General features: G+C 42.7%; 1 protein-coding gene across 4 annotated transcripts in view; it reads left to right on the forward strand.

Moving 5' to 3' along the window:
• Positions 1-6,889: 6,889 nt before the first annotated feature.
• rxraa (retinoid X receptor, alpha a) overlaps positions 6,890-24,599 on the forward strand; it is a 117,799-nt gene continuing 100,089 nt past the window's right edge. The window contains exon 1 of one of the 4 annotated variants that reach the window (XM_035991531.1): positions 6,890-7,300. In XM_035991531.1, coding sequence (XP_035847424.1) covers positions 7,273-7,300 — 28 coding nt within the window. In that variant the 5' untranslated portion in view covers positions 6,890-7,272. The remainder of the gene's footprint in view (positions 7,301-24,599) is intronic. The other 3 variants (XM_035991530.1, XM_035991533.1, XM_035991532.1) reach the window with 3 other exon arrangements.

The following is a 24,599-nucleotide window of genomic DNA, read 5'->3' on the forward strand; positions in this document are numbered from 1 at the left end:
TTTGATTTCAGCCAAGGAAAATGTATTATCTCTATCGCATCCACCATGTCTGACTCACAGAGGTTTATTATTAGCTACGTTCTTGCGTTCATGTGTGTGCGACTGTCACTGCTGGTCTGCAGGTGTCCTGTTACTCCACTTCACTCTAATGTTCCTCTCATTTATGTGACTCCCGCTGAGTCTATTTCCTTCCTAGGCGGTCTGAGGATTGCTTAACATACAGCGACACGTGTGTGTGTGTGTGTGTGTGTGTGTGTGTGTGTGTGTGTGTGTGTGTGTGTGTGTGTGTGTGTGTGTGTGTGTGTGTGTGCATCTTAGCAAACACACGTGTATATGAGGAGGTGTGGAAACACGACATCCACGGCCAAAACCAAGCCGGTTATCGGTTCATCAGAGCTTTTTAATGCTTTCAGCAGATGGGGTGGTCTCTTGTCATATTTCGACTGCTGTGCCCACATGGACTCTGGCCTGGTTAGACCATCCATCCTTGCGGCTGTGAGGCCCCCTCGCTGAACGTGCGCTGTACCCTGTGTGTACACAAGATCTCTGGCCTCAGTGGGGAATGTTTACCCAGCTGAAGTCCAACAGTGCTGCGCTCTCTCCCAGCTGTACGGCACTGACTGGAGAGGAAGTCACTAAGGACACATCTATTGACCAATATCAGATACTATGTCCAGGCTTATCTGAGGTTTATAGCTCTATTAAAGGTCTTAATGTGTCATTTGAAAAGGTACATTTCAGTTTCAGATCTCTATATTTTAGCATTTTCTACCTTCGTGTCTTGTCATTTTTTTAGATGAGTAACATTTCCTCATCTTAGTGCACTCCGTTACGCTACATGCACATGTGCGTTTGCTGCTGAAGCAAATTGAAGTTCATGAAAGTAACAAATACAAAAAATAGACACTTTATTATGTCAATTATCCCACCTCCAAATCGTTCAGCCTATAGGATTGAACTGGACTAGCGTTTTGTTGCGAGATGCGCTCTGATTGCAAGTCACAACGCTGCTAGTCTATATCCTTCGCGTTCCACTCCGGTGCTGAAGGAAATTCCGCTGAATGCATGTATTTTCCGTTTCCGTCCGCTTTCTTTGTGTTGGAATTTTAAATTCAGTGGATTTATGAGGAATATGGTTAACTGCTCCTCAGATCTCTGCAGGGTAAATCCAGACAGCTAGCTAGACTATCTGTCCAATCTGAGTTTTCTCTCGCACGACTATTTTGCAGTGGCTCTGTGTGGAGTTTAGCACCGCCCATGACGATTCTGATTGGTTTAAAGAAATGCCATTAAACCAGAGCATGTTTTCCTCCCATCCCCGAATGCTGTGTGGAGTAGCCAGAGTCTCCTTCAACGCGCTTTGGAGGAAGGTCTGGCAAAGCGAGACTACAACGCTGCAAAGCAAAGCAGGATTAGGAAGCAGGATCAGCAACAAGGCAACACAAAGCAACTGAGTTTTGCAAAGGCAAAACTGCAAGCCAAAAAAAATAGATTTCTGTAAAATGACAGTTATGGTCAACACTTCAACTGGTGGTTTCCAGCACACAAATGTCTGCACAGAAATGGGGACCATTCAGCACACAACGGGAAAAACAATGGAATGGGTAGTTCTACTGTCATTTCAAAACAGACCTAGATGGCTGTGTGAATTGGGGCTAGGGCTAAGACAGATCTTATGTAATGTGCTGTAGACCTACCCAAACTCAAGTCTGTGGAGGGACAGATTACATGTAATGGTATTGCAGGAATTTGATAATAAATCTGGGATCAGACGCCCGTGTTGTCAGTTTATGCACACAGCAATCTCACTGGAGACAGTTTGGCCAAAAATAAAAAGATAAAAAGGGAAAAGGATATTCGGAAAGTGACACTTTATACATTTTTGATGTGGGCTTTTTAGACGGTAACAGAGGAGAGCTTCTTTATTATGTGTCTCAACAGATTTTTCCACAGATTTGAGTGTAAAATTATTGATGAGATATTGAATCAGTCCACCTTCCGACGTGACCTTACGTAACCTGTCCTCTTTCAACTCCAGACAAAGAAAAAAAAAGGAAATGTTTGACTACACCTTCAACCCTTTGCACAGCCATAATTCAGCCTCCCAATCTGTCGGCTCCAGCGGCACTGTAGCTCCATCATTGTGCAATAATGCTGGACTCAATCGTAGGTAAGAAGATGATGCTGTGAAGGGACGGTGATTCTCCCCTTCCGCGATAAAACCAGCTTCTTCTGCCATGTGCTGACGTGATTTATCGCCGTGTCTGTTTAAATGTAGCCAATTTCGCTTTAATATGATATTAGCTTCAGATGTTCCCGTTGAGGGAGTCTCATCTGCCCGTGGCGGCATTCAAAAGCCTGCAGATACTGCTGATGTAATGTTCAATATTGATAACAGCCCTGAGCGGAATGGGCTCTGATCATTTAGGAAAATATTGTGCGTTTTTTTTAAACTACCATTTCCTGGCCCTGCGCCTGGATTCATGCCATCCATCTGTTCGATTTGATGGGCAGATATCCACAAACCTCTTATCACCTCAGATGAAATGGACTCTGTCTGTGAAAACAGAGCAGAGCAAAGTGATGCCGTGCATGTGAGGTGAAATGCGCTTCATGGGCGCGTCGTTCGAAAGCAGGAATTGTTTCTGAGGTCTTTGTTTAACAGGTTTATGTCTTTATTTTCACTCTGTGGACTAAAACAAAAAAAAAAAAAAAAAAGATCCTGAGCAAGGAACCAAACCCCCAACTGCTCGGGGTACCTTTCCATGGACCATGGAAAGCTGGCAGCTCCCTCACTCTGACATCTCTCTCATCAGTATAGGTACTGAGCATGTGTGTGTGTAATTCAGGCCTGTGTGTAATAACAACAGAGTGAAAACATTGTAATTTCCCCTTGCGGGATTAATAAAGTATACATTATTATTGTTTTGCATGTTTTATCCCATTTGATACAAATCACTTTTAAATTATTTGTAAAATGTGGATGTATTTTCTTTCTACGATTACACAGCATGAGACTCTGCTACTTAATTGTAGCACTGCACAGAAATGAATGGAAACCCATGGCTGCCGAGAAGAGATGTAAAATTATATCTGAAAAAAATCTAAAACTGTACAGCATGCACTTGGTTTTTAGACAAAATAGCCATGTTTGTGACCGTGTGTGTGTGTGTGTGTGTGTGTGTGTGTGTGTGTGTGTGTGTGTGACACAGAGCTAGGCTATAGGTGCACGCTACTAGTTTTCATATTTGGTAGCCTAAACACACACAGGTTGGTAGTAAGAGGGCTGCAACAACTTGGGATGGCCAAAAAGAGGGCTAAACAACTTGCAAAGTACTGTGCCACATCTGCTATTATTGGCAGCCGCCACATATGGCGGAGACGCTGCTACTTATACCCTTAAGAACTGAGTATTGTGCTACTTATACCCTTAAGAACTGAGTATTGTGCTACTTATACCCTTAAGAACTGAGTATTGTGCTACTTATACCCTTAAGAACTGAGTATTGTGCTACGTATACCCTTAAGAACTGAGTATTATGCTACTTATACCCTTAAGAACTGAGTATTGTGCTACTTATACCCTTAAGAACTGAGTATTGTGCTACTTATACCCTTAAGAACTGAGTATTGTGCTACGTATACCCTTAAAAACTGAGTATTATGCTTGTTAAGTGATATTGTGAAGATTTGCTGCGTGTCACTGGTCCATGAGTTTGTGTATGTATTGTATTGCATCGGTATTATTTGTGTCCCTGTACTATTTTTCTTCATGTGGACATAAATAAATGATTAAAATGTGTGTGTGTGTGTGTGTGTGTGTGTGTGTGTGTGTGTGTGTGTGTGTGTGTGTGGTGGTCCCTCTTCCTGCCTCTGTGTGCGTCCCCAGCGTTCAGTGTGTCAGCTCTTGTTGATTTCCGCAGGGGAAGTTGCCTCAGTGCTATCCTCAGACAAAGCCCTGACCCTAAGGGTTAAGGAATGTGAACCCAGGGCTGTGACGATCAAGACTTTCCCTCAGGGCGGACAATGCTGAACACCTCAGCAAACGCCCTAATGATCTCAACGTGCTTTTGTGTTCCTCGCAGCGAACCTTCTTCATGTCCACATTTGAGTGGAATCAGTAAAACAAACAAAATGGAGAAATGTCAGGTATTTCCTCCTAATAAAGACCAAATCAACTTAGTGGCTGATTACTTGCTTTATGTAATTTCCTCTATTTCGTTACGAAGCTTGGCAAATGGAAAAAAAAAAACAATTGGATTCCAGTGGTGTTACAACAATCACTCGTTTAAACTATAACAAAAATGTATAATTGTAAATTGAAAAAACCTGTGAGTTTTGGACCACAGGTTGTACATAACAAGCTGTTTGAAGACATCGCCTTAGACTCTGGGAAATTCTAATAAGCATTTTCCACTTTCTAACATTGTATTGACTAAACAATTCATCGGAATATAATTGCAGTGTACATTTATCCGTACATTCCTCAGGACTGGCCACCATTGTCATTGCCACTGAAAGAGGCCATAATCGCTTTTACGGACGAGCTTGTTGTGAATGGTCAAAGTACAAAGGAGACCAAAAGGCCCTTGTCTCATTTATCACCCACTTTAAGAGAGGGAGAAAGAGGAGGAGGTTGGCTGTCAAAGCAACCATAGCAGAGTGTATCGTAACGGTGGTCTCCCATCTCCTCTGAGGCCCAAACACGTTACTTAAAGTGGAGAAAAACATGGCAAAAGAGAAAGAAAGAAAGAAAGAACTGAGCCAAGAGATATTGCAATTAAGAGTTAAGTATAGATTTGAGGCCTCGGCTAGCAGAAGTGTGATGTTTTGTGGAGAGCCAAAACACCCCTCCAGAGAATTTATATGAATGGAGGTGAAGGGTCAGAACGCTATTAATCACGGCCGAGGATGAGAGAACTCGGCCTGATCGAGGTGTTTGAGAAAGGCCGTGTTGTGTCTGTCTTCTATTACAGAGCGAAGGCCCAAGGCAAAACAGCCTCCTGAACCGAGGACAAACAGGACGTCCAATCGCTGCTCTTCCCTCCTTCCCTCCTCCCCCTCTGATGAGCAATTACCCAGTCAATTAAGTCACTTATCAACATCGTGCTAACATGACACCGTCTGCTGATTGATAATTGTTTACTCAGAAGACATAGATAAAGGATGTATATCACACAAAAGCAAGGCCTTGAGTGAAAGGATCAGCCGTGCTGATTTTCTCTCTCCTCACACGTCTGCACAACTACACAAAAAAAACACACACGTAGGGCGCCTGGGTAGCTCACCTGGTAGAGCTCGCTCCCATATATAGAGGTTCACTCCTCTATGCTGCGGCTGCGGGTTCGACTCCGACCTGCGGCCCTTTGCTGCATGTCATTCCCGCTCTCTCTCCCCTTTCATGTCTTCAGCTGTCCTATCAAAATAAAGGCCTAAAATGCCCAAAAATAATAAAAAATAAAATAATGCACACACACATGCACACAATCACACCTTGAAACAGTGCCCAGTTAACTTTACTCTTTTTTTTTTTGCTGCCTTTGATCTTTGATGTGCCATACATTGCATTAATTATGTATCTCGCCTCGGTACAAACGTGGTGAACACCTTCAAATGCTTAACAGGAGCAGGCTCATCACAGGGGCCTGGAGGATGGCTGCAGGAGGCGTATGTATACTAATGCACTGCATAAGGGATTTTACAGTATGGGGGAAATGTAACGCCTGCATCTGTGGTACGCTCCTTCAATCTGGGCCAAAGAAGAAGCATTTTTGACTCTCCTGAAACATGTGCCTTCCCATATGTGCAGGATTTAGTGTCAAAGGGGAGGAGGTGCACAGAAGATGGATGTGGGTTTAATTGAGCATGTCATGTCCAGATAGCAGCAAAAACAATGACAGAGATGTAGCATTGCTTGAATGCAGGGAGAGATATGCAAATTAAGCGTGCTTTAAAGCTAGCAGAGGTGGCTTATGTGAATCTGCCCCAAGGTTTTATGCATCTGCAATAAATTCATCATTTTTTGTGCCATGTTGGCAGAGAACAGTATGGGAAAATATTGATATTGTAACTGTGTTACATTTTAGCTTGCACAACTTTCTTGGTCTGGATTTACTTTTTTTGTTTTAGTTTTATGCACTCTGAACACATTACAATAGCCAATTGGCAAAGTTGGTGAAATATCTGGATTTGTTTGAGTGTCAGGGAACTCTTTATGTTGCCTGCTTCATTAGCAAAGAACAACTGCACTGTGTTTGTACTTGGAGACACGACAAAGACAGATTTCCATCACTAGGCGATGAACAAAGTTTTGACTACATCTCTGAATCGGAATGTACAAAACATTCAGTTTGCAAATATGCAGGCAAAACTTTATTAAAAAAAAAGAAGTAATAATGAATTAATAAAAAGTCTTGGATTTTAAGTTCTTTATCAAAAATGAATTCAATAGCTCTTTAATCCATTTTCTACTTAAACCTAAAGTTTGAGTTTCAAAACGATTGAGATTCAATAATTGGATTTGATACCAGATTCAGACTGGATAAGATGTTATCAAACCTTAACCCTTCTGTGTAGGTGAGTGGGTCTATTTTATATTATGTTGAAGCAGCTTCTAGAGAGAGATAGGCCAATTGCTTTAGCGGTGAGTGTGCCGTTGCAATATCTATCTACTGAGCCAACAGCCGTGGTTTAACAGATGTGACCAGGTTAAAATAACAGGAGATAAGCAGTGAAAAGAGTAAGTAGCCTATCTGCTACTCAGCTGAAAGGGCTCCGCGTGAGTTGGAAAACCTCTACCTCGAGGAAACCTGCAGACCACCTTTTTTTAATAGGGTAGCTGTGATGAAATGCGCTGCGTGTTTGTCTTTCTTTTTGTGTTGTTCATTTCAAAGTTCACGATAAGGGCTCCTGTCTGTGGCGTTGTCGCTGCAGCTCGGCCTGCGTTGGTGGGAGTACCCCCTGCACAGGTCCCTTTTGCAGTGCAGATCCAGTAGTTGGAGTTGCTGTACACCGGAGCACGAGAGGGAGAGTAGCGCGAGCGCAGCAGCTGAGTGAGCAAAGAGAGGTAGAGACATTAGGGTTATCTTTTGAGACTTATCACACAGCGACCTGTCACTTTTACGCTTCGTGCCGAGTCTACTTGAAGAGAACCGCAGCAGGAGCAGGAGCAGCAGCAGCCCTGGTCCGGGTCTGGTCTGCTCGAGCAGCCGCCAGTGAAAAACTCCCAAACGCGGTCGTCTCAGCTGGCATGAGCTAACCTACCAGACAGACATGGAAACCAAACCGTTCCTGTCATTGGGTAAGTTTGTTTGTTCAATGACTAAGCCTTGTTCTGTTATACGTGTGAGGGGTTTTGATAGGACTTTCATCGGCAGATTAGTGTGAAACGTGTCCACTCGCTGTTTTTGAGTATGCCCCTTTTTTTCTCTTTTGACAGTGCGTGCAATGGGTTAGGGTTAGTTGCCAAATGCAGCAACATGTTTGGGGCTGTTGACGAGCTTTAGCGGACGTTGTCTTCTTTCGTTTAATACTAAAATAAAAGCAGATATGTCCTCTCTATGTCGCATGTGTCTAATGTTGCTGTTTGAGCTGATGACATTTCGCTTTGATACGTAGTGACATCTCGCTTGGGATGAGCTGTGCGCATAACTCGCGCGCGCTCCACTCAAATGTGGCAGTTGTTTTCACTTGGCTGAAAACTTTATTTTAATTTTATATCAGGTCCACATGGAAAAGTGCAAACCGAGATGAAGCTTTATTGCTACTGTAGCGTTTGCTATGCGCTGTAGCGAGTAGGGCTGAATTTAAACAGAAAATTCAGAGGAAACAGAGGAATTTGAACTTGCACGAGCAGTTTTTTTTACCATGTGTTGTCTGTATTAAGCTAGCTTGTGCGCAAGTTGTGTGCGTTTTCATTAAGTCACCTGGTAACTCTTTGACTAACATGTACCCCAAAGATATGCATCAACGCCTTTTTTTTTTAAATACGCTTTATGTTGTCTTTCTCGTGGCTTGGTTCAAACTTGCTTCCGTTTGACACTGAATGTGTAGCTAATTGTTTAAAAATGAACCCAAGTAGCACACACCGTTGCATTTTAAACTTGGCTCTGGGCTCAAACAAAGTTGCTTGGCTTGTTAACGACATCAGTTTGTCTCTTTAAAACTTCACTCTAGTAAAGATGAGTATTAAACAGGTGACACAGGTTTGGAATAACTGCACTAGGATCTCTGTACATGGTTATCATTTCTGACCTTTTAAACAGAAACCTATTTTGTGTGGATGAAAATGATCATGCAATCTACACAGGGATATCTCAGGTTATGGAGATACTGAATTTGCTAGGCTACTTTTTTTTTTTTATGGAGGAAGTTTTGGAGATTTTCTTTGTTTATTTTTCATGCTGCATTCCCTCAGAAAGTAAAGACTCAAAGGAAAGAAGGGCCATTTACCACGCTGTCATAATTTAAATGTGTTAATGTTGTATTGCTTGAATGAACTGACAAATGTCAGTAACAATTTGAATACATTTATGAATTACTAAATTCATCTTAGGCAAAGGCTTTTGTTTTTTTTGGTCAAATTTCTGCGTTTAATTTCCAGGGTTTCAAACCCACATTGTCACACACGAGCAGTGTAAATTATTAATGCTGAGCTGCTACTGTGAGTTTGTCTAAGCGAACAGAGCAGCCCCGTGTCCACTGTAGCAGAGCTACAGCACAGAGCTGGAGGCCAGCCCGGTTATTGTGTCTGCAGCTCTTTCATGAGGGCGTCGTGTTACACCTTGACACGTTTAGAGAGCTGCCTGGATGCACCGAGGAGATTCGCAGAGACTTCTGAGACACCGGGCGGCTTTCTTCTGTTACAGGCTGACACTGTCGTCACAACATCCTTTATGTGGCTTCCCAGAAATACTCCGTCCAGTGTCACACACACACACACACACACACACACACACACACACACACACACACACACACACACACACACACACACACACAGGCGGGCTGTTATTACAGGTGCACCGTATTGTGTGTCCACCACGCTGAAAGTGATTCGAGTTTCAGTCTGCCTAAATGTACACCAGAGTAGCTCATGCAGACACTTGACAGCATATACAAGTCTGAGCTGAAAGCCTCTGTGGTTGGTTTAAGGCTCAACACGTAATTGTTTGAATGAGCGGGAAGACTTTTCCAGCAGCCGAAGATCTCATCTCCTCGCAGCCACACCACATGCTGCATCAGCAGCTTTTTCATCGCCTATAGTCCTAACTCGTGGGCCCTTAAATCACCATTTATATTTAAACTTGCTCCCTCAAAGGTCCACTTGAGTGCTGATTGGTAATTGGCCCACCCTTCAAGGACGCCGCTATCTGCGAAGTCCTTGAGCGTATCGATTAGCCGCTCACTCAGTGTTATTATCTGTCGCGCTGCATTAGAAATTCTGACACGCAAGTGTTTGAAATGACAGCAAGTACATTATACAATTATATATCGGTTGTTGGCTGTGATGACGACACCCCCCCTTTGGCAAAATATGCTCGGTACTGTATGGTGATGTGCTGCCTGATTCCACTATCATTCCCCCCCTGCATATCTGACATTAAGCTATAAAGACTGAAGGGATGACATTGAAAGGAGACTGTGTCCTTTAGTCAGAGCAATATGAGGCTGATCGCCGTGACAGTCTGTCAGTGCAATAAACAGTTGACAGGCTGTGAAAGGAAAGCAGAGTGAGTGAGAGGTGAAAAGCCTGTAAGTTTTTTTTTTTTTCTGTAAAGTCAGTCAAATGTGTAGGTATTGATTTAATATTGTATTTGTGTCAGCACCTAGGGAGGAGCAGCTGAATGTTGCACATGTCCGGTTGTATTGGTTTTATTAAATGTTTCCTCATCCAAATCAGGGGACTGAGGATAGAGGGTGCTGTGTAGTGTGTAGTTGAGATTGTGAAGCCCTCAGAGACATGTAAGGGCTAGTTAGATCAAATCAACTTGACCACTTGCACAGAGATGACTGTGTCAGATGTACAGTCTTCATTTATTTATAATTATTACCTCCGCCAAGGAGGTTATGTTTTCGGTTCGGTTTGTCTGCATGTTGGTTTGTTGGTTTGTTTGTCTGTCAGCAGGATTCCAGAAAAAAAAAAAAATCTACTGGCCAGATTTCCATGTAACTTGGTGGAAGGGTGTAGCGTGGGCCAAGGATAACCCATTGGATTTTGGAGCGGATCTGAATTGCGGGGGCGGACACACAAATTGTTTTTCACATTCGTTAACATTGGGAGATAGGGCGTGTGCTGCATTCACGTGGTGTCAGAATGATCTGAAAAATGAGTTCCCAACTAGGAAAATTCACACTGCGTTAACATTGTGAGATAGCATTGAGACTGAGGTGTGCACTCTCCGAGTGCCTTCTAATTGATTAATTTTTCAAATTTAAGTTTTTTCAAACTATCTTTGTTTTAAATTGACATCCTCAACCTTTTAGAAAACCCAGAGTCACATTTGATAAAATGATGAGACTTTTACACATTAAATCACCGGTTTATTTTCGACCCTTGTTAAAGCGAACTTGACTGAAGTCTTTATGATTTACAGAAATAAAAGACAGAACATGTTGTCTTTTGATAGGTGACAATTGATTTAACACGATTGAAAAATATCTGGCCTGTTTTACCACCTGCTAAAGAGGTGTGTGTGTGTGTGTGTGTGTGTGTGGTTTTTCCTGAATGTGGTGCTTTCTGTTTGGGGGAACATAAGATACCCCCAGCATAAACACACACACACACACACACACACACACACACACACACACACACACCCCCAAATCAATGAAGTTCATGGTCTTTGATGAGAAAGTGAGATTCATGATGGTGTGTGTGTGTGGGAGAGACGGACATTCTTTTTCTGGCAGTAACTCAGGAACAAAGGTAATACTGTGTGTGTGTGTGTGTGTGTGGTGGGGGTGTGTGTGTGTGTGGGAGTGGGCTGGTGGAATTACATTGCCAAAAGCATTTGGCCAAGTTTGTCTTTTACGGCCGTCCAGTTTTGTGTTCCTGATGTGATGCTTTTGCTCCCCTTTTGAGAAAAGGGGCTGCAGCTGTCATTTTTATTGGAGGAGTTTTATAGCAAGACTTAATGGCTTAAAGTGACAGCTCTCTCTCTCCCTTTCCTTTCTCCTTTTCTCTCGCTCTCGCTCTCTCTCTCTCTCTCTCTCTTTCTTTCTCTCTCTCTCTCTCTCTCTCTCTCTCTCTCTCTCTCAATCTCACCCACGAGGCCTCTTACTCAAGCAAATCAAAGGAAATGTGCTTGCCGTCTATGTGCCCACCCTCCACTTTCCCACCCCTCAACCCTGCCAAACCAAAAACTGTACGAGAGAAGAAGAAAAAAATAAACACTCCAATTATGAACACAGCGGTAGTGTGTGTTCTTTTAATTACAGTAAACTGTGCTGAAGTGTGGACTTTTTTTTTTTTTTCCTTCCTGGAATATCTCTGCTGATCATTATTAAGCATTAAGCGTTGGCTTCAGATAAAACAGGGCATATTTTAGCCTGTCATGCTCTCTCCTCTCTCCTCCGCAGCCCTCACTTGTTTATGTTCTAAACATAGTATGAATCAGAAACTGCTGGGAGGCTTTTTTTGATGTAGCCTACGGATCATGGAATGACTCAAGGGCTCGTTAATTATTTGTGTAAGGAGCTCCTCGCTCGCAGGAGGTCTTTATTGATAACGGGTCGCACTGAACTTTGCCCCTCAGACCTTGACCTTTTGCTCCTCGTACGCTCGATCATTTCAGGAATTTGCCTTTGGCGTTCAGTCTGTCGCTTAAAGTGTTTAAAGACAGTAGCATGTCGTTAGTCCTTTTGTTTTTCCTTTCTTTCTTTATTTCTGTGTTTTTGTCTTTCTATCTACCTTTTCTGTTCCTTTCCTTTTTTTTCTGTCCTGTGTAGTTCCCTCTGTGTCTTGATTGCATCATTTGTGATTTGCGGTGATTGTAATCGGTGCTGCCACAAAGGAAGGACTAGTCTAAGTGTAGCCTATACAAATATTCAGTTTACAATAATAAAAAAAGAAAGAAAAGGAAAATATTTTAAAAGATAGAAGCAGGGATTGTTTGCTTGATGAGAATGACCCTTCAGCAGTGATTTTATACTCATGGTTTGGATTTGCAGAAGCGTGGTTGTTGCTGTGAATACTTTGATTACTCCGTGTTGGAATCATCTGAGCACCATTAGTCTCTGGGTCAATTCCAGTCCTCCGAGTGTCTGAATGGCTTTTCTTTTCTGTGGGCTGGCAGTATTCAGGGTGCGTACAGCCACTCCTTTGAAGTGGAAACGTGGTCTCTGTGGGGATTTGACCAGATCACACTCGTAATTCGCACTGAGAGGAAGGTCGGTTTGCCCTACTCCAGCCAGAACTCTCCTCTCTCTCTCTCTCTCTCTCTCTCTCTCTCTCTCTCTCTCTCTCTCTCTCTCTCTCTCAGAGGCATATTGTATAAAACCCTGCCAAGAAATAAAAAACAGTAGCTGTCAGAGGCTAACTACCTTCTCCTCTCCTCCGCAATCCTCCAGTTGGCATGTTTTCAATAATGAAAACAATTCTCAACTCTTCTGCGAGCGCGGTAATGCGTGAAAATGTCCCAGCTGTTTGGCGATTATGATGCGTCGTGTAATTAAGTTATGGGCACATAGGCTTTGGCGTGTATTCGCCGCAGAGGGATGACGAATCGAGTGAATCCTAGATATCTTATGCTCCTTCATGTCATTATATTTCCTTATGCCCACATTTTCTTCATTTACTCCACTTAAAGTCATGTAGAACAATGGAGCAGGAGTGAATAGAACTGTATTTTCCGAGGGGTCACGTAACTGAGATTAAACTACAGCGTATTGTTGTAATGTTGTTGTAATAATATGGATCTGTTACACTGGTCTGGTTGCCATATCATCAGTGTGTAACATGATCAAACGCTGGAATGATGCGTTTGATGTTTCTGCACTCCTCGGAGAAAGGAAAAGAATTTGACTACGGACTCCCAACTGTTAGGTTGTTTTTAATAAAACCGTATATTCAGGTGTATGCACAGTACTCTCCCCTGTCTTTTCCACACACACACACACACACACACACACACACACACACACACACACACATACTGAAAACAGCCCACGTGTGTCTGTGTGTATGTACATGTAAACACTAGCCGCCGCAGCAGAAACCGAGCGAGGTAATTAAGACGGTCTCTCGCTGCTCCATCCCAGTTTCTTTTTGAGGTCACAGGGAATGAGAGGAGGTGTCCCAGTGTGCCCCACGCCTTTTATCCCTCCCTCCACCACCACCAGCATTGCCTCCGCCGTCGTTATGTTTGTCTGTCACCTTGCCAGATGCCAGCGGGGTGAGGCTTCCACGCACTGCTGGGCACAGGGCCACGGAAATCCCACAGCATGCAAAACACCTCGGTTATGTTCTGTGTGTGCGTGTGTGACTGTGTGTGTGTGGGTGGGTGTTTGGGTGTAAGCAGAAGGCAGCACGGTGAAGGTTATGTACATGTACACTTTCACGCCAACAAATGCATATCTTGACTGTGATCAAGTAGCTCCATTTTCCATATTTTTGCATATCAGATGAATTGCCAGCTACCATTTTTAATATCCGTGATGAAATGCCTTTTTTAAAAAGCGTTTATAGAATGCAGTTTGGAGAGAGGAAGATACAGAGCGTTTCTACAAATGCTTTGGCTTACCCTGTTGATGAAAGGTTTGTCGTTCTCATAGTGAATGTTAAGTCAATCTTGTAGCGTTTTTATATTTATATAAGAAAGAAGATTTCTAAAAAACAAAGCGGTTTTCCAAAATCCACTCAAAGCTGGCTCAGGATATCCCCCATAGTTCTTTCCCGAGTCAGGTAGAGGTTTGCACTGGCATGAAAATGAGATCTGACCCCAGTGTGCCTGCCTCATACTGCCAAATTTGAGACCAATCACAACTCAGAGTTGAAATGTAGTTATTTCTTATTCAGAGAGAAAGAGATGTGCTTGCCTTGAACACACAGAAAGGCGTTTATTCCCCCAGAAAAATAAGTTATTTGGGAACAGCCATGATTTAAACTAGACTTAGACAGAATAGGGCACAGTGGCCCGTGGGCACAAAACACAAGTAGCTAATAAAAGCCAATGACTCAGTTCTCTAAGGTTATACTACACACATTGTCAGGCAACCTGCTGACATGATAATAATATTTAAAAAACATAATTGTATGCCAATAACAAGCTCACATTTGTCAGTATTGGCCAGACGAACCTGGCATGATCATTGGCTGTGAGCCTGTAATGCTCCCAAAATCAACACACCTTCCCTGAAGTGTTTTCAAAAGCTCCCTTTTTAACAAACCTCTGCTTTATTTTATGCATTTCATCCATTGTGTTGACATGCTGATGCAAGGCAAGGTGTGTATATCTGGATGCGGTAAAATAGTAAAATAATTTAATGACGTAATTGTGTTGATTCATTGAAGTATTAATGCAATCGCAGCTGTGATGAGATCACGTTAAGCTACAAATATCACTGAGTCGGTAGCAATTCGTCTTCATAATCTGTTAAACTTTCCCCCCTTCCTTTCATCCACTTCCTGCAGCTATTTTCTTCCCTGCTTAAGAAACTCCTTAGCTCTCTCCTTTAAACACTTATTTACCTCAGGAGCTCTGCTTTGTGAATTGATTTGATTAGGATTTCAACTTTTAATTTGAGGGAATATTATAATGGCATCACTCTAAGAATCTCGTAGCGTTTCACCTCTTGAGTCAAAACAGTGAATGTCCCCATGTTAGCTCAGCTAACTAGCTGCTATTAACAAACGCACTGGGCATGTATAGCAACTGTAACTGCAGAGAATTATTACATCACTAATAACACTTACACAGTAGCCACCTTTTATCATGTTCCTGTTTCCATGGTCACCGTTGGGTTCGGTATACATTTGTACAGGTTTCAAGCCCCCTGCTTCATGCACACCAGGGTTCCATACTTGGCGATACTTGTTCAGTATCGCTGAATATCTGATTGCAGCATAAATGTTACAAAATAAAAATAATTTTATTCTGTTATTTTGCAAGGTGCTTTTAGGGTTTTTTTTATGGTTGCCTTATTTTAGAGGACTTTTAGTTTTTTCCTTTCTTCTAAACTAGTTCCTCTACTCAGAAATCCATTTAAATTGGACTGTTATTCTCACTTTCCATATGTCTCTATTTATTGTATCTTACTTATTTAACCAATGCTGAGACTGAAGGAATAAATGGGACCATTTAGTAGTTGGGGTGAGGATAGTTGGTTCTTAGGGTCTTTGGTTAATCTTTTAGGTGTTTTGCAGGTTGTAAATGTTACTGTAAAAAGGTCTTTGCACACCGGGAACATGAGGAATAAACAACTCGAAAATGCATTTAATCACAACTATTCTACCACAGCTGGTTCCAGGCATATATTAGGATGTCAGTGGGAAGGTTTGAGTTTGCTTCTGGGGATGCTGGTTAGGCGAGAGAGAGTAGATGCAGTGTGAGCGGACGAGAGAGTGAGCGATTGGAGCAAATCTAGCGGTTAAAGGTATCAAGTGAATGCACAGTTGAGTTTGCAGTTTGCTCACAACTAAATGCTTTAGCTCCTCAAGACCAATGGAGGTGTCCCGTGTCGTGTTTTCCGGCTGCTGAGTGGAGTGACGGGGGTTAGCTCCGGAGTGAGCATCCACTCCGGCCATGTAAACAAAAGACAAAAAAAACCATTTCCCTGTGCTTTCCGATCATGGTCGGGAATCCAAAGTGAAATGCTCTGAGTGAATTTGAGTTCCAGTTCTAGTAAACGGTTACGCAGTGTATATGTCCAGGACTTTTATTGTGAAAGGTAAGAACGGAAGGAGTGGATCTGCTCTGTGTTGCCTTTGTCAAGAGTTAAAGGAGTAAAGTTTCCCATCTCGGTTGAGGCTATTTATTTATTTGTTGTTTATTTTAATAGGGACAGATACAAAAAACATAGATTATTACATAAAGAACAATCCGATGCCTGTATCACAGTGTTTATAGCCATGGCTAATTCGCAACTATGGAGCCTCCGTGTTGTTTTATAATCAATATTAAAAGTATAGGCACAATGTGATTGGTTCATGCCTTTTAATGGCTGTATGGAAGCTAAAACAAAATCAACCTTATTTGTCGCTTTATCACCGCGTAACAGTTGTGTTCTGTGTGAAAATACTCATGACAAAAACAACAGTTCTAAAAAATAAAAAAGCCCCCGGAGTGTAAAGGCCATGCAGGACATGCACTTTTCAAATCTAGACAACGTGCACATATATACCAAATAACATATCTGAAATATGATTTTCGTACTGTCTGGGCCCCTACTCTCAAGCTTCAGAGAGCTTACCAGGCTGTCCCATTTCACATATCATAGTATGATTGTACTTTAACTGTTTTGTGAATAAACTGAAACGGAACTGGACGTTGTCATAGTAAGCCCTGCATGGATTGAGGACAGTTGAAGCTGTTAAATTAGCTAGAGCATTTCCAGATCCTATTCGAGAAAGTTGTCAAGACAGTGCATTTGAAAGTTATCGTCGACTTTCACGTCCTCGCAATAAAACGACAGGATTCAGATTCAACTTTGGCAAAGTAAACCAGCCTGTAAGATTAGAGGCTACGACTGCAATTATGATAAACGCAAGATCCATTACAGGGGCGACCAAACAAGTCTGGATTGCTGATGAGATGGAGGATACCGAGGGACGCTAGCAGATACAAAAGTATTGTCACAGGTCATTGCAGACATGATTACAAAGCGTAAATACGCACAGGCTTAACGAGTTGTCACTTTCACATTATTTTCTAAAATTACCATGCATGAGAGAGACAAGAGGGGGAAAAAAAAGATAATATGTGAGATAACAGGTTTCCTCTGTGGGTTTTTCCTCTGCCTGCAGTAGAGAAAGAGTGATTAACCAACTCGTTGTTGACGCCTGCAGGCCTAGCATGTTCATACATCCGCCCAGACTGTGGCCCCTTGGCCTCAACACACCTGTACGCATGTACACACAGGCAGACGTGTGCACACATACAGAAAGTCAACACACAAGTCTGGAGGGCTTTGTCACCTACGGTTGGACATCTTGCTGCGGCCTTCTGGTTCTAGGAATGTTCCCAACGGCAGGAAGGCTGTTAAGAATGGAGGGGGAGGGGCTTTCTATCTTGAAAAACAACACGGGCAATTAGGAACCTTTTTACTCTTGACATTGTTGGATGAACATACTGTACCAAACACTGTAAGCAACTAAAACGAAAAGTAAAGTCTCGTCTCATGCCGTTTCTAACTGCGTGACGGCTCCCTCCCTTCCTCTGCCCACAGCATTCAATCTATTTGAGTTCAACATTTTATTGCCCCATAAGGGAAATTTGCTACGCAGACAGGGTGTGCAGTAAAATCAAACGGTAGAGCCATGTAATACAAAACAACGAGGCCACATAATATTAGACAACAATGAACCGCATAATAAATTGCTCCGATATAAACCCATCTTGACCATGGTAAGACCAGAATGCAGTAATCACTACTTGGAAAATGTTCTCAGTCATGTACAGTAAATGGATTCTATTATGTACATTGCTTTGTATCACTGTTCCATGACAGTGTCATTTAGTCTTGACGCTCTAGCATAATGATTTAGGAATTCAGTGCAGATGCAACCCTACCTTCTATGTAAATCTGCTCTTTGTGCTATTTAGATAAAGAAAGTTGAGCAACTAGGTTTACAAGACAGCCAGAGACAGGCAGGCGTGCAGGTGCTGGTCATGTCTTTGTCGTCAACGTTCTGCATACCAAAGTGCTGACAGTTGCCTGCAAAACGGCTCTGACGAGTTCAAGTGTCACATTTAGGATGCTTTCTTCTGTTTCAGCCCAGAATGGGAAACAGGAGAAGGCTACAGATTAAACGGGACAGATCAGAGCGCTGAGTTGTTGGCGGGACAGGACTGTTATTGGCAGGATTGTGTGCAGCTGTGAAGATTTATGCATTTGTGGATTTGTGTGCGCTCCGCTGGTGTTGGCATACTCTAGTCCTGCAGCTAACGGTTCTTTTAAAAAGAAATTGATTTAATGTTTTTTTTTTCTATCATTTCGTCTATTAAATGCAAGCCCACAAAACAATCTCAGAGGCCAAGGTGACGTCTTCAGATTGGTTGCTTTGTGTGATGTTCAGTTTACATAAAACCGAAAAGCTGCACATCACCACAGTTGAGAAGCTTGAACAGTTGTATGTCTGGTGTTTTTGCCTGACATGTCTGGTATAAATGTTGGTGAAGAAATGAATGCTTTATCCACAGATCGTTCCAGCAAGATTAGGCCCGTTTGCATGTACTTGAGTATCAGGAGGGCTATGTGTGTATGCTTGGGCATGTTGCATATGTGTTAGCGTGTACACGCTTGCACATGTATGCTGCCATGTGCGTGATTAGCTGATGATACAAACGTGTTTGTTCTGAACCAGTAGTAGTGGGGGGGGGGTGCCCGACACACTGATTCCTGAAGTGGTGTATGTGGAGCGGTGTAGAGCGGAGCAGCTGAGAATCAGAGCGCTGTCTGGGAGAGGGAGGGTCAGGGGTTGTGGCTGGGTCACGCTCTGTGGGAGAGGTAAAGGGAGAAGTGATGGAAAGCGTGGAAACAAAACTGAATCATTGTGGAGGCTTCCAAAAAAGGAAGCAGGAAGCATGTTGTTTTCATTTAGGACTTGCTTCACTGTGTGCATGGCTTTCTTTTTTCTCATCGCATCAGAAGTGCAGCTATTGTTAGTAACAGAGTTAGTTATTAATTGATCCAAAGAGCGATAAAACAAGGCACCTAATCTCTCTCTCTCTGAGACAGACACACACACACACACACACACACACACACACACGTGTGCTGTGGAGAATGAGTGTATGTTTATTACAGGATCCTAGTGGATGCTAAGGTGCCCTGGGGGCTATTAAAAGCCCTCACTTAAAAGGCTCTATCAGGGAACACTGATGTGGGCTCCTCGAAGGAGGGGGGTTGTAGAAGGCGAAAGAGAGAGTGAAAGAAAAAGGGGAAGAAAGAAAAGCCCCTGGAACAGCGAGCCTAAGGAGGGAATAAACAGTGTGAGCACATCTGGATTGCCTCAGCAGAATATTTGCGCAACATCTGGAAAAATTCCCTGGAATTTAAGGGTCCCCTCCTTTCATTTCAGTAATTTTTTTTCTCCTTCTTTTCCCTTCTTCTTCTTCTTCTTCTTCTCGGTCCTGTATTCTGCATCTTCAAAGTCTCTTACCCTGGTGAGGCAGACACGTAAATACTCCTGTAGTAATGCATGTTGAGCCCCTGGCAGACTTTATAGCGGGCCAAATTGGGCCCATGTGACCAACTCCCCTTTGTGGCCGGGCTAATTAAGTGGAACAGAAGTGAGAGGGCACCCGGCTGTGGACCAAGACCTAGTACAGGCCTGGGCCAAACACAACCCCTCCTAAAAACAGCAACAACAAAATAAAGAATTCCTCTACATTCTTCAGACAGTAAACTTTTAAATCATAGCCCGACAAATAACCTCTTTGTTTAGTTTTCACCAGAACTGACACACGCGTTTGTGGTATAGCATGAAAGAGCCACTGTATATTATGATTAAAACACAAACAGACTACCTTTTGTATGATTTCAAAAAGAAATGTAGCTTTTTCATGTGTTAGTTCGTTGTCACGGAAAAGCACGTACAAAAGAGTGTGTTTGTGAGCCTCCCTTTGAGGTAAGCCCCAAGAGGGATGAGAAAGTCTCAGTACTGAATCAACACCATCAGTAGATTTGTATCACTCGGGTTCCACCGAGTGCACGGCGCTGCGTTCAGCTACGGCGCCATGACCGTCTCTGCGGTGAGATCACAAGCGCGGTTCTCTCTCCTCTCATCAGTGGCGGAGCGGGCCCGTGTTCATTAGCGATTTACGATTCCGACAGGCTCGGAGCGCCTTCTTACCTGGGCGAGGCTCCTGGTGGGTCGGCGGCGCTGACACGCAGGTAGCTTACTTAGAGCAGAGGGGAGAGCAGCAGAGCGCAGAGGTGCATGCTAATGTGGCGACTGCGCTGATCAAAAGAGAGGCATCGCGGTCTCCCTCTGATGGGCTTACTGATGCCGGGCCGGGGGCCCCCCTGAGAGATGCAGTACGCACAGCCAGGAGCAGGGCAGTGATCAGAGGGAGAAACTGAGGGAAATTAAGGAGGATGGGTTGAGAGGGATGGGAGGAGGAGGAGGGGAAGAAAGTCAGAAGTAGGATGGATGACAGTCAGCAAGAGAAACAGGGAAAGATGAAGGGAGCAATTCAAGGAATACAATGCAGTTAGTATTGAATCGATCACTTTTTATTCTTCTTCTATTTATTGAACATTATTTGTCAAGCAGAAATACCAACCATTTCAGAAGTTTCCAGTCTAGTTTCCTTCATTATCTCTGTGTCCGAGTGAGGAGTCAAACATGCCGTTTCAGTAGGTCAATCATCTCTCTTTCTATGAGGACACAGAGCTGATTTTTTTTTTTCCCATGTTGCTCTGCAGTTGGCCTACATCTTTCTGCATGGCTGAACTGACAAGTTGGACTCCTCTCTAGGAATGCCGATGTTGATGATGCAGTCTGCTATACAGTATGTGTGTGTGTCATGCATGTATGGCATGTATATATATTTCAAATAAACCTGAAAAGCTGATAAAATAATACAAAAGTAGAGCTGACAGTTGAATTCTATAGCAGAAATACTTTATTAGGAAAAACACTGTAGTTTAACCATTACTTTTCGTCTGGTGTACCATTAGCATTTTACTTGCGTTTATTTCCATATTTTCTATTTCCCTGTGCTGATATAAAGATATTACGCTGACATTTCTGATTGATTGGACAGTGCTAGCTCGGAGAGAGACAGATAAGGCATGGTGGAGGAGAGAGAGGGGATGGCATGCAGCAAAGACCCCTCTGTGCTGATATTTATTACTGTAGGTGATGGTGGCAAGTGTCTTCGTGCAGGAGGGAGCACACCAACTTTTAAATGTGTGGGGGGAAAAGAAAGTATAAACCAAATCTACTCCTCTAAAAAAAGAAAACTGTAAACACTGAAAATTATCATTCTTCATATTCAAGAAACATTTCAACTAAAACGAACACGATAAGAAAGTACAGTAGATACTATGGCTGCAGAAAATAGAAAACGGTCATTATAGTGTTCCAGAGCCCAAGGAGATGTCTTCAAACGTCTTGTTGTGTCCGACCATATTCACAATATTCAGTTTACATGATAGAAAACAGAAAATCTGACAAGCTTGGACCAGGAACTATTCAGACTTAAACACTTATGTAATTATTGAAATTGTTGAGTCATTTTCTGTCTGTCAACTGACTTATTAATACATTGTGTCAGCCCCTTAGTAGATACACGTACAAACACAAAAATGGACACGTACACGATTCAATCCAAATGCATGCAGGTATATTAATATTAGCATTCTTAAAAGCGGTATTTGACCGCCAGGCTTTGCACTAATATCTGATTTTGACAGTCGGGGTCTTTCTTCCTTTAAAACGTGAATTTGAGAGCCAGAGGGCCGTGTAATACGTTAGACCTTTCCGCCGCGCTGCACTGCGAAGCATTTCCCCTGTGCCTCTAGGTCATCGCGTGCGCAGACATCTCTGCGCAGCTCTGCAGAATGACCTTGCTCTGGCTCGTCCTCTTGCCTGTCCCTTGATCCAGATGAACTTTGCTGTTTTGGACCCGACCTTTTTTGAGCGGATGCACCATTGCTCAGCTCTAAACCGATCTGACGGCCTGTCTCTCTTGGTCTGTAATTGTTATTTGAGATAAGAGTTTTTGCCCTGGAAGGCAGATTCAGTATTTTTGGAGCAGTCTCATGCTTCGCTGGCTCATTGCGTCTCGCGGCATCTGGCAGGTAGACATGCGGTGATGTCATGGTTGACATTTCAGCAGAAGGAGTACGCAGCAAGCCCTCAATAGGTGCCTCACCTCTCGACCTGGACCTCGCTACAGTATCAAAATAAACCCGATTTTAATTGCTGTAGTTATTTGGTTTGTATGCACCCGGGGGCTTGTACTCTCACTCCTGGTCAACACATTAAAACTTCAAATAAATCTTCTACTGTTAACCAAATAATTTACTCTCATAAAGGCCTCTAATAAATATCAAGTGCATTTGTGGTAGTGGTAGACCTGTGGAAACATCAAGCAATTCCATTCCAGTGACAAAATTCCCTTGAAAAGCAGCTAGGTTAAAAAAAAAGTTATGTTTTCCAGATATATTTAAGGAAATAATATCTTATTGGTAAAGATATTGTACGGTCAGACTGTTAAATGTTTTGAAATGACATTTTTTTATAACCTGGAAGGATTATACCTTTTTAGAATTGCGGCTTTTAAAAAATCTCTCGGACTTAATTACAGTGGTTTACTTCGTAGGCTGTGTATTTGTGTTATAACATCATCTGGGTCACATAACTGAGATAAAACCAAAAGGTGTATCCTGGATTTCATTCAAAACTTGAATTTGTTTGAAAAAGTAATATATAAATAAATAAAAATTATTTTTTTTAAATTTGACTAAAAGAGACAATTATATTGTTAATCACAAGAATTTTTTACAGCTCTAGCTAGCCCAGTGCCCAGCGCTCTCACCATCTCACACACACACACACACACACACACACACACACACACACAGTCTCAGCTGACCAAAGACGTGAATGAATGATTGATATTCCTCATGCTGGGCTCCAGTGGATTGACTGAGCTTATGACTAGCTTAGCCTGTAGTCTTCTGTGTGATTGGCAGCTATAGTTTCCTCTCTGGATGGAACAGGATGGGTGGGCGAGGGGGAGGGGGGGGGGGGGGGATGGGGTACCAGTGGCATTTTGCATCTCATGACATGTCACCCTGCATTATGTTGCATGCATCTCAGTCACTCATTTGATATTCCACTCAGACAGACTTCGAGTCACAATAAGAGTGCAGTCAGAGTCACCATTGAACTCATTGTAAGCCAGTTTTTACCATTTGAAAGCCTCACCTATTTTATCTTTTTAAACTAACGGAAAGTCAAATATGAACTCTGAGTTTTGACGAGTGTTGTAGCTGACTCTTATACACGATCGGTGGACTAGCACAAAATTGTATTACTGCACAAACATGTTTTTGTTTACACCGAAAAATGAAAAGATTGAAGCAATGTGGTGACCTCTTTGTGTGTGCTTCTTGATCCACTGCCATTTGCAAGCACTTGGCAGCAAAGTTATTTATTGTCTTATGTCATCAAAAGTGCAGCAGACCACTGTTGCGAATCCCGGCTGGTGCCATATTTTCACATAGAGCTTAAAGCTTAAACAAAAATACTTTGAGGTTTTGAAGACCATTTAGCAAATCTAAAGAAAAACGGCTTCAAAATCACCATAGTTTAAGTGGAATACTGTGTTATCCTCTTACAAAATAGTCCAAATGAATAATTCCACATTTGACAACTTTTGTCTCATATGATGCATAGCAGCGGGCAGTTCATCGCATTAAACATTTAATTTACTTTATTTTGTGACATCTGACATATCGTGAGACCAATATCAGAAAATATAGTCATGCAGCCCTACTGTCCCGACTTTACAACACACTTTTGCTGTCACTTTGTAAGAAGTGTGACATCTTTTGTTTTTTGTTTTTTTTAACATTTCCTTGTCCTTCTCTTTCACTGAGGATAATGGACAGTGTATGATACAGTCATTAGCCTGTCACAATGGAGCTATCTCATATTCTGGAACTGCGTTCCCTCCTGTTATGATCATTTTCATGCTATCTCCGGCTTCGGCTTTGTTTCCTGTCTCAGAGGGAACGGCTTGCTCCAGTCTTTACTGCTCCGTTTTTGTGCTCGCTGAAAAGCTTTGCTTCCAACCAGAACGCAGCGTAGCATCACCCTCGCTATGCCGAGCCCTCCCCCCGTGGAAGAGAAATAATTAATAAAATGAGAAGTACATTTTTTTGTGTAAATGACCACATGCTGTAGGATATTTAATCCTGCCTGCAGTCGATCCCAGTCACGTGACTTGACCTAGTTCTGTCTGCCTCCCTCTGCCCGTCTCTCCTCTTTTTCTCCCTTTCATTCTCTTTCTCGCTCTCTCCTTCTCCCACAGTCTCCCAGGCTCTCCTCTTCTTCCTCCATCACTCTTTCACTCTCGTCTGCCCCCCCTCCTTTTCCCTCTCTGTCTGTATTTCTGTTCCTTTTTTTATGACTCATCCAAGGCTTTGTTTTTTTTCCCCTCCAGCTGTATTAATATCTCTGACCAGATACCCAATAACTCTGTCCTTGATTATGTACCGAAGACAAACCAATTTGGAAAAATAAAGATATCTGTCATGTCTATGGTCTATGGTATGGAGGAGGTGACACTCACTCACAGTATGGCAGCAGAATAATGTTTCATTACTGAAGACGGGAGTCATCTGTCCTCCTTGGCTTCCTCAAGTGTTTTACCCACGAGACCTGCATAACTGAAATGTCAGCTGATGAATATCGAGCAGGT

This window comes from Sander lucioperca, chromosome 14, assembly GCF_008315115.2.
Source record: "Sander lucioperca isolate FBNREF2018 chromosome 14, SLUC_FBN_1.2, whole genome shotgun sequence".
NCBI classification, from domain to species: domain Eukaryota; kingdom Metazoa; phylum Chordata; class Actinopteri; order Perciformes; family Percidae; genus Sander; species Sander lucioperca.